General features: G+C 32.2%; 1 protein-coding gene across 1 annotated transcript; it reads right to left on the minus strand.

Annotated features, from left to right (window-relative positions):
- Positions 1 to 3,653: 3,653 nt before the first annotated feature.
- LOC132637127 (3'-5' exonuclease-like) lies at positions 3,654 to 4,298 on the minus strand. The gene has a single exon (XM_060354269.1). It carries the CDS (start codon positions 4,296 to 4,298, stop codon positions 3,654 to 3,656), a length of 645 nt encoding a protein of 214 aa, XP_060210252.1.
- Between the last annotated feature and the right edge of the window lie 7,383 nt (positions 4,299 to 11,681).

Genomic DNA, 11,681 nt, shown 5'->3' on the forward strand with positions numbered 1-11,681 from the left:
CTTAACCTTTCCGTCTCATATTACTTGGCCACATTACTAAAAATATATGTCCATATTACTTGTGCATTTACAAAACCAAGATAAAATTAATTAAATCTTTCTCATCTTACCCTTAGTAATAAATGTTCTTGAAAAATAGTCAATTTTGATTAGAATGTATTTATTGGAGAGAGATAGGGGTACGGTAGTAAAATACATCTTTTATTTATAATTTCTTAAGAGGCGTGCAAAAGAAATGTGACAAGTAATATGAGATAGAGGGAGTATATATTTTACTATAATATTCATATTTATTGGTGTAAGTCTCAATAGCCTTCGAAAATGATTTGAAAATGAGTAATTAATGTGAAGGATAAAATTAATAATAAGAACAAAAATTTCTTTCTTTTGATCATGGACAAGTAAAAGTAAACAGAGGAGTGACTTTTATCCCCAGTTTTCTTCTTTGTCAATACTTTAAACGTGAAGAGAGGACGAACAATAGCAATGAAAATTTATACCAAAAGTTATATAAATTGTACAGTTTAACTAACTACTTTTTTATTCCACTTGGACATATGTCATAGTACTGAGTATTTATTCTCTTCTCATGTATACATGTATGCACTTCAATTTTAATTCTCCTACACGTATTTATTCCCTCCATGGACTTTCACTTGTTCACTTTTGACTTTTTACGTTCTTTAAGAATTAATAAATGAAGTATATATTTTATCATAATATCCATATTTATTGGTGTATAATCTCAATAGCCTCAGAAAATGATTTGAAAAAAAGTAATTAATGTGAAGGATAAAATAAGAAGAATAAAAATTTCTTTTTTGAACGTCGACAAGTAAAAGTGAAAGGAGAGAATGACTTTTATCCCCGTTTTCCTTCTTTGTCAATACTTTACTTATTTTACTCTCCTTTGCATTCTCTCATTATTGTTTCTTTACATTATAAAATGTATTTGGAGATTTGCGATATAACATATATCTTTCTAATTTTTATTTCTCTGTAACAATTCGTTTTATCTATAATTGTTAATATAAAAAATTATAATATATTTTTTAATTAATTTAATAAAATATTTTATTAGTTTTGCTTTTAAAAAATCCAATATATACAACAATGGTTCTTATGTTTGGATCTGAACAGTTAATTAATTGGAATGAATATCAACCTGTCGGTATACATATAAGATATTAAAGAATTTAAAAGAAAAAATCTAGAATCAAAATATTAATTTTCCTTCATATTCTTACTAATTTTCTTTTTCACATCGATGAACAACTTTCATTATCATAACAATGAGAAAAAAGTCCGACTCTTTCCATCTCAAAGACTTAATTCCATCATATGTTTTTAAATTTTAAACTCCATTTTTTAATTATAACTAAAGTGATGGTACATAAAATACATTTTGTATATCTTGCTATATATAATAACAATTAGAATGTTTTTAAAAGTTATTTTCAAAATACAAACCTTAAAGACTGGCTAATTAAAATGAAAAGACATGTTCGGTATCGCACTGTCATGTATGCTAGTATACATATAATGAAGAAACACCCTGAAGTGAAGTGGAAATTTCCTTATGCAGTTTAAAAGCTCGAGAACTGCAAATTTTGTCGAACCTTTCCTTTAAAATTTCCAAGATTAAATGAGTATTTGAACAAAAAAGCACTCCACCAAATAAATCCTTACTTACATTACAAATTAGCCACGAGGCCACGATTGCATTGTAACGACTCCAGAGGCGCACCAAATCTCCTGTATAATCATCTATCTTCTCAAATCCTTCCATGAATCCCAATCTGTTCTTCCCTAGCAAGGCTAGTTTCATAGCTATGCTCCATAAGGTAGGGTTGTTCAAAACCAATAGCGATTCCGTAAGAATTTAGATTTTTTTATAAGGTTATCAGTTCTGTAACGGTTTTAAATTTTTTTCTGGATGAAACGATAACCCGATAATAATATTAAATTACAATTTTCACTTGTTCAGCTGTTACTTGTCAGCTTATATTTAGCTTTGCCTCTTCTCTGTTTTTGTACTTTAGCATTTGAGTGGGCTGGCATAAGTTGACTGCATGAGCCGCTATTAGGAACATGAAATGTGTGCATTTGTTTGAGCCTTGCGTGGTATAAATATTTGGAGAAGAAAAGATAGAGGAACCAAAAGTTCCTTATTAGTTAAGCCAATGCCAAATTGCAGGGGCAGTGACATTTTCCTCTGATAACATATTTGATAAAATGAATTTGAAGTTTTGAAGTTTGTGTCATTTAATATCTCACTTGTAGCAATCGAACCGTTAACGACCAATAATTGATAAACCAATAACGGATATCTTAATAGTACTGTAATGATTTAGCATATCTACAAATTGATAACTAATAACATTCAAGACCGAACCAAATCACCCGATAAGCACCCCTACCATAAAGTGTAAATGTCCGATCCTGCCAACATAATTCCAACAGAGAATGATCCTGGTGCGTCTGATGGATATATACAGGTACAAAGGATAATGATGATCTACATTCTTAGTCGCCACTGTTGCTATTGGACTCTACATTGAAGCTCCTGAGGTTCCATGCAAATCGAATTCACAGTTTATAGATCAAGCTACAAGTTTCTTGAATTCTTCACTATATTCTAAAGTAATTCCCCCCGATCTGTACTCGCGAAACTCTGATATCATGTAGAGTTGCTGAATCCCGGCAACTATTAGAATGAGATGCAAGATTTGAATTCTGAGAAGAAAAAAGAATGCAGCAGAGAAGAAGAGAAGTGCTACACTTTTGGGGAAACTATCTTGCATAAAATGGAACAATGTACAAGCTAAAGAACATACACACTATGCTAGCTCACCTCACTAATCGACTTACTTAACCTACATTGAACTGACTAACTGACTGCTAACTGAGTGCTAACTCTAACTAACAATGGCAATTAATCACCTAACTAACTGCAGTACAAATACCATTAGTTTACCAACTAGATCATAGTAGCTGCAGCTGTTAGCTAGTCGTACATCCAATGTGCAGCATGTTGAGGCTGTACTTCAAAGCACATCAATGCATCTACCAAACTCTGTCACAACATTCTATAAACTTTTTATATCATAAAGATAACTTTTGGAGAAATAATGTAGCAACTTTTAGAACCATAAGATCCTCATAATGTACACAGTAGAGAGGTTATAATGCGGGATGTAATCTGAGTGAAGGAGTTGGAATAAAAGGCAATGACGGAATAATCAAACCATCTAGGCCTTTTTTTCTTCGGTTTGATTCAATTTTCCAATTTTCCGTGAACACTCCTAATTGCAACTAGCATTGTTATCGTTTCGTGGACTAAATTATCCCGACATTATAATTCATGTTTGATGGGATAAGGTGGGATATACACAATTAAGTTTGAGATTAAATTTATATTATGTTTGATTGACGATATAACATATGGAGTAACTTTTAGAATAGTAAGACTAGCATCCTCATAGTTTACACAATAGATATGTTATAGCGCCTCAGAAAATCTGCACAAATTATACAGATTCCATGTATTGTCAAAAAAGCCACAAATCAAAAATTCTTTAAAGGAGAAATTAGAACACAATTTTATACACATTCATTGGAATTAATCAATAGCTGTACAAGATACCAAACAATCAATACTCCACTGTGTTCAACATCTCAGAAAACAAATTCATCCCAATTTCAAAAGACACAAAAGCATCAATACAAGCATATTCAACTTGTTCATACACCAAATCTTCAGCATCCCATTGACTCATAGTAACACTAAAACGCTTCTCCATAACTTTACCAAGAACTTCAAACCCCATTCTCTTCAACCCTATCCTCCCATACTCCTCAACTTCCCTAACAACAACTGCTAACCTGTTCAAATCAACCGGGTTCGCTACAACCAACCTGTAATCATTAAACAACTTCAAAACATCGCCATGCACGCCAACACCTACGTACGTAAAATTAGGGTTTCCAAGAAAAGCATAAAGAGAGTTCGGTATGTAGTCTGCATGGAGGAGTTGGAATAAAAGGCAACGACGACCAACGCAAAGCTGGAGAAGCGCAACGGGGTTTTGGTTGTCGTGGTTAGTACGCGCCGCTAACCACTCAATGTCTAAACCAATAAGGAGTTTGTGGAGTCTTTTACGGTGAATGTGGATTGTTTGACCGATCCATTGATCAACTATGGAAGCTGTTTTTGTAACTGTTACTTTGATTTGGTCTTCGTAGAATGGGACAGTGCAGAATAAGGTTTGAGTTTGGGTTCTTGAGATTTCAGCCATGGTGATTTGTGAGAAGAGAGTAAATTAATTAAGCGTATGGTGACTGGTGAGATTCTTGAATTGGGATTTTGGTGTAATTTTGTGATATTGGAAAGAGATATAGCGGTTAAATAATGTAGAGTTTATATGGAGTTTGCCTATGTTGAGTAGGATTGGGAGCGTTCTTTTTCCTTGACTAAATTCTGTTTTGCCAAACAAGAAGAGAAACACGCAATCTAATAAATAGTCTAACCGAGTGGGCGTGGGGGGAGGGAGGGTTGAGGGTGTAACAAAATCCTTTTTGGTCTTTTTTTTTCCGTCCCACTTCAGTCCTCATCTGTGAATAAACTACTCCCTCCAAGAAGATTGTTCTGATTCGGATTATAAAAATACTAGGTTCAAACTAATTAATATTGTGAATTCGGATAAAGAATTTTTAAATATTTTAAAATAAAAATTACATATTTAGAAACTGGATAAAAAGTAATCATGCCGTCCCAATTTATATGACGCTCTTTCTTTTTTAGTCAGTCCCAAAAAGAATGACATATTTCTATATTTGGTAACAATTTAACTTTATAATACACATTTTACTCTTAATGAAATAATTTACATATACAGAAATATCTATAGCTCATTTTAGACCACAAATTTCAAAAGTCATTCTTTCTTTCTTTATAAACTCTGTGTCAAGTCAAACACCTTCATATAAATTGGGAGGGATGGAGTACTATAACTCACGACAGTTAACGATGCAAAATATTTAGAAAGTACTTGAAAAAATTATTGTAAAAAAAATATCCTTTGACTGTCCAAATAGTAACTAAGACAATCTTTTCGGAACGAAACGAGTATCAAATTTTCAGCATGAATTCAGGCCCATAAATATCAAGTTTTTAAAACAAGATTTTAAATATTTAGAAACTACATAAATTTCTATAAGTCACAAAAATTAATAATTCAAAATTTTTTGAAAGACATGAAAACAATGTGTTAAAAAATTTATCAATTATATCACACACTAACCTATAATGCTCAACGAAGCAGGATGCAAAGAAAGAAGAATTCAATAAAAGGATCAAAGCAAAAATACGGCTACCAAACGAAAGGCTACACGATCAACGAGCTAACTAGTGGTAACAATATTTGAAAAGGCTAAAATTCACAAGACATATCAAAGAAAACTTATTATCATCTTCTAAACAGAGCAATATTTTTTATTGCGCTTCAATAAAATATGCAGGGTAAGTTCCATAGGGGCCAGAGACTGCCTGGAAAACTGAAGTGATATGCGGAGGAGCTCTCGATCTTTCTAACTTCGGCTTTCATGCTGGACACACAACTCGCGTAGAGGATCAGATGGTCAGCCTATGCGCCCAGAGTTCGACAGTTGGGGATAACCTTACAGCCCGATATTCGAGGAATCATGACATATCTCATTTTCATAATTCACAATCCTCATGTAACAATGGTTTCGACGTGCTTACAGTTAAGGGAGTTAGTTATCTAGGTCAAACTTATATTTACCTCCTCAATCTCTGATTTATACCTGATCGAAAAACTCTGAGCAATACACTTCTACTTGTTTTTACTCTCATTACAATCGGCTTACTGTTTATATGCATTCGATTTTGGTTTTCGCAGATGTTCAATTCCATCATTTGAAATTTGAATAAACTTCTTATCCTTTTTTATCTCATTATTTCCATCATCATACTTGTTTTGCGAGAAAATAGTCAAATCCCCCCTCAACGTATACCCGGATTAATTATGACGCACCCAATCTTTACGGCCGACCTATTACCTTCTGACCTTATTTTTTTTATATTTTTATATTTTTTTTAACTGACGTGACACAAAAAGCAACACTCTCCCCACGTCAGTGCCACGTTGGAATTTTTTTCACAAACAGTGACACAAAAACAAAGAGAAATAGAGATGGAGAAATACGGACTGAAAAAAAAAAAAAAGGATCATCTTCTCCCTTTTTCTCCGATTGCACCTCCTGCTGGAAAAAATCCTTCACTATCACCACTCACTTTCGCATCTTCTCCATCCATTCTTAACAACCATCAACCCATCCCCGCTCCCCGACTTTAAAAAACCAACTGATCTGACCACGCCCCTTTTCTTTTTCTTCACGTCACAACAATAGCGAAACCAACGACCAAACTACCATTTCCCGACCTTTAAATCACCGAAAAACCCCCTAGTAAAAAGAAAACCAGTGCGCAATACCCATTTCACTACCCTAAACCATCACTGAAAATCACCATGAAAACACCCAACAAACAAATCTAAACAAAGGGAGTTTAATGTTCTCGGATTAAAATCGCGAGGTTTCATCTGTGTCTTAGTTTGAGTCGAGGTCCAGTCGTTTCAGATCTGTTTGGGTTTCGATTTGAGTTTCCGTTCGAGTTCCGGTCAAAGCTTCGGTTCGGGTCTTGTCGAATAATTCTGTGGAGGAAGAAAATGGGTTGAATGTGTGTGTGTCAATAAAGGAAGAAAATGAGTTGGTTGATTTATTGAAAAAGATATGTACGATTCATGATGAAATTGAATGTGTGTGAAAATGGAGGAAGAAAATGGGTTGGTTGATTTCTTGAAAAGATATGTACGATTGATGATCAAATTGAATGTGTGTGTTAATTAAACAAGAAAATGGGTTGAATGTGTGTGTGTTAATGGAGAAAGAATATGAGTTGGTTGATTTCTTGAAAAGATATTTATGATTGATGATGAAATTGAATGTGTGTGTTAATGGAGGAAGAAAATGGGTTGATTGATTTCTTGAAATGAAGAAGAAGAATGAGGGTTTAGTGATGAAGAAGATAAAATTAATGGAGGGTTTAATGATTAATTAGTGTAAATATAATTAATAAAAGAAAAATCAAATGAAAAAAAGAAGGGAAAAGAATATAAAATTAAAATTTAGAAAGTTCCAACTGGCACTGACGTGGCGCCGATGTGGCGGAGAGTATGCAACACTCTCCCTTGTGCAACTGGCCATCTAATTTTTTTTATGTCACGTCAGCCGAAAAAGGGTACAAAACTACAAAAAAAATAAGGCCAGGGGTAATAAGTCGTCCGCAAAGGTTGGATGCGTCATAATTAATCCGAGTATACGTTGAGAGGACTTTTGACTATTTTCTCCTTGTTTTGCTTAACATTATTTATTTGTGGTTGTTTCAAACCTCACATCAAAAAAATTCATAACTAACTTGGGTTAATTTCATTGCTAAAGACCTCAATCAAATAAACTTAATTGATTTCCTAATAATCAAAATTTAGGCTAAACTGTAACTATGGCTATGCTGTAGATAAACTACCTAAAGAGTAAAGATCGTCACATTTGGAACAAAAAATCACATAAAATAAAAGTAATTAAAGAAATCCCATAAAAGCCGCCGAATAACACTACCAGATACTTCACTATTGATCTACAAAAAACTGGAGGAAAAGAGTAATAATTACGAAAATATTTAGAAGAGATATTCTAGTGAGAGAAATGTGCAAATAAAGTAATTAAATTAACGCTAATCTAATTTAGAGTTAAAGTAGTTGTTTTTTAGATTGGTTGTTTTTTGCAACTTTTCCGGTGCTCAACTAAACCCTCCACAAACTCATGAACTAGTACTGAGCCCAATTTAACAATTGTCCTTTAAATGAATATATAGGATATAAAATTTGTCCTTCAACTTTTCTTGCTCTTGAAGTTGATACTTGTTTGAAATGTTTTTTCTTCTTATAATAATTAATTTTCTTGTTCTACTTTTATTTGTTAGTCTTACTGATTGTTATATTTTTGAAGACTTTCATAAGCAATGTATTTCGCCATTTGAATGTTTCTAGTGACAAAAAAGAATAATGTTTGATATAATTATAAAAGGGAAAAGGGCCTGATTTACCCCTCTACTATTCAAAATAGTCCACATTTACCCCCCGTTATACTTTCGGCACAAATTTGCTCCTACCCTTACCTAAGTAGCAATATTTGCCCCTGTTTTTAACACCAGTCCACCGTGGCAATTGTAATATTTTTTTTAAGGGAAAAGGGCCTGATTTACCCCTATACTATTGGAAATAGTCCACATTTACCCCCCGTTATACTTTCGGCACAAATTTACCCCCGTTATACTTGGTACGACTCTTACATATTATTGACATCTTTTAACCTAAAAAGTTTTAGCAAATTATAGGCCTAAAAAAATGAGCTCAACTTAACCAACTAAGTAAGCGGCAGCTAAATAATAGGGATGACTATTTTCTTATCCCTATTAACATAACTATATAATAGGGATGATTTTTTTTTTATCCCTTCTTTAACTTGATATACATTATATGAATACAATAGGTGTATACAAATGATCAACAAACAGGTTTTATACACATTATGTGTATACCAAATCAAATTTCATATTTGATATACATCAAACACACATTAATAATTTTTAAAAAAACACCATGTATCTAAAAATAAATAAATTAATATTTATGTATTGCATACATAGAATTTGAAACTTATGAAATATTTCGACACCAGTCTATGTATACAAATCAACATGTGTATAGCCACATTGACACGGTATGTTACTATAGTAAATGTATATAAATATTCATATACATTATATGAATACAATAGATGTATACAAATGATCAATAGCTGTTATAGAAGATGTATACATTATATGAATACACTAGATGTATTTTTATTTTTTTATACGGAGGTGATATAAGTTTACAAGGCAAAGGGTTTCAGATACAGAAAAAAAAAAACAATTGTTAATTGAAATATTTTAGGAGATGAAATAAAAGAGGGGAAATTTGGTTGGACAGAAAATGAAATTCAAACTGTATGTGAAGCTATATTAATGGCATGATTTATGGGTTGTGGGGTACAAAGAAAAATAGCCTAAAATGTGTGAATAGGCCATTCCATACCAATATTTTGAAACATGATTATTCTATGCCAATTGTATTTCTCTGTTGATACACTGTGCCAAATTCCCGTTTTCTTAGTTAGCTGTGGGAAAATGACATTCATGCAGCAAGATGGTACAATATTCTTAAAGCGTTAAATTACAGAATACCAAAAATTACCCTTTGTGAACAAGGAAGCATGTCGACGGACAACACTGCTCTTCTAGTCTCTTAAGTTCGATTTTGGCGTGCTTTCTGAAGTTCTCACACCAAAGTAAAGATGTTAGCCGCTTTATTCTTTGATGCTCACGCTGACTTTTGACTCTTTGTCCTAATAACACAGTTTCCCCAAACCCACTTGGTGAGATTTTACTGGGTATGTTGTTGTCCTAATAACACATATATAAGAATTACGTCTACATAATTCATGACCTGGAAGCATTAACTATTTATCCCATACCATATTCAGAATTTAGAATTTGTGAGTTCTTATAGTTACATCAAATTCATATGACATACAATAATAATTGGTCTCTCGATGAAAAAGTTAGTTATTCAATGATTTTTTTTAATTAAAAATATAAGTTTGATAAAAAAAAACTATTGAATTCTCGTGAATTTGTGTTTGTGATAAGTTTACATTAGTTGGTAATTATTATTGGTAACGGTAGGGGCAAATTTGTGCCGAAAGTATAACGGGGGTAAATGTGGACTATTTCGAATAGTAGAGGGGTAAATCAGACCCTTTTCCCATTATAAAATGGAGGCTACCATTCCAACAAAACAATGTGCCGGGAGTGGGATGAAGAAAATAAGGGAAACTTAGAGAAGATTAGATAAGGTTTGGAATCAACAAGGGTATCTTACTGTGTGTTTGATTTGTGATGTGCTATCTAGTTATGCAAGAAGAGACTCGAGGAGTGGTAAACACAAATAAAGGAATAATGTAACTTTTAGGACAATAAAATCTACAAGAGAGTTGACGTCAAGATTTTGATTTGCTTGTAGCTATGTGATAACTTTCGTGTAAGATTATAAGATATTTTATAAACTTCTTATCATACGGTTAACTTTGATATAGAAATAATGTAACTTTTAGAACAATAAAATCTACATTCTCATAATATTAAAGAGGTTATAACGATTCCGTTGCACAATCTATACAAATTCTCTTTAGGAATCAACTAGTGAAATCATGCACACTTCGAGGCAAATTCAATTTAATAAATATTCATTTAAATGTCATAAAAGTTCTTTTTAGAATTCATATCAAAATATATAATCTTTCAAAGTTTGACCTATTTTATTACTGACAATTAATTTTCATTTCTCTAATATTTATCCCTAAGAGTTTTTAGTCTTTTAGAGATACTTGATTTTCGTATAACCTTAATAGGTGAAAATCATTTTCTTAAAAACCATGTAAGCAAAGCAAAAAATTCAAAAAAAGGTTCAACAAAATTTTAAAACGTGATTTTTGTTTTTGTATTTAATATATGTAGATGGTAAGTACTTTTTTTCTTTCATTAGAGAAATAAAATTTAAGTGTTTTAAAATTCTCCTTGTTTAAAACATATAAAAAGGGGAAGTAAAGGAAAACAACGAAAACGAAAGGAAAAAAAAAAAGTATCGGTAGGAGTCTTCCATATAACCCAACCCCACTCTACACAAATTTCAAAAAGTAAGTACAAAGAAACTCCCCTTATATTATGGATAAAAATAATCTCCAATAAGAATAAAATCACAAATTACAAATAATAAGTAATCTTTATGAAATATCATATAAAAATAAAATTCATGGAAAAACATATGCATGAGATTTATTCGAACTGACAATTTCAATTATTTTTACACATTTCACAATACTTCTTGAGAAGAGCTCTTCAATGTGCAGCTCCGAAAAATATGATGAAAGCTCTGATAAATAAACTTAAATCCTGCAGTTTAAAAAGAAATTAATATAGAAATACATGAAATTGGACATCAATCAAATATAAACTAAAAAGACTTGTCAAATATATACCTGCTAATTTTGATGTTAATAAATTATTACTCCAATTTTTTAAAGAAAAAATACACATATCATTCCGTAATTGATCTTGAAACGACCACTAATCTATCAAGTCAAAACAAATTAAATAGAGTAACCTAATGGATCAAAATGCAATCCAAACCCAAACATACAATTTGAAAAATAGGACTCAAAAGTATGTAAGTTTGGAAAATATAAGTTAACAGTCGAAGGAAATACATTAATTTTATATTAAAAAAAGAAGTCAATTTTAAAAAAGAAGGGATACTGATTGGATCAGATGAACCTATTATTTGACCAATTTTACACAATCTATTTTGATCTCCCGCAACCAGCGCAACCCTCGTGTTTAGTTGCCATCGTTGAGTTTGGAACCCTGAACAGGGCGGTGTGTACAAGGCCCGGGAACGAATTCACCGCCGTATGACTGACCGACGATTACTAGCGATTCC

Source organism: Lycium barbarum, chromosome 4, assembly GCF_019175385.1.
Source record: "Lycium barbarum isolate Lr01 chromosome 4, ASM1917538v2, whole genome shotgun sequence".
Classification (NCBI taxonomy): domain Eukaryota; kingdom Viridiplantae; phylum Streptophyta; class Magnoliopsida; order Solanales; family Solanaceae; genus Lycium; species Lycium barbarum.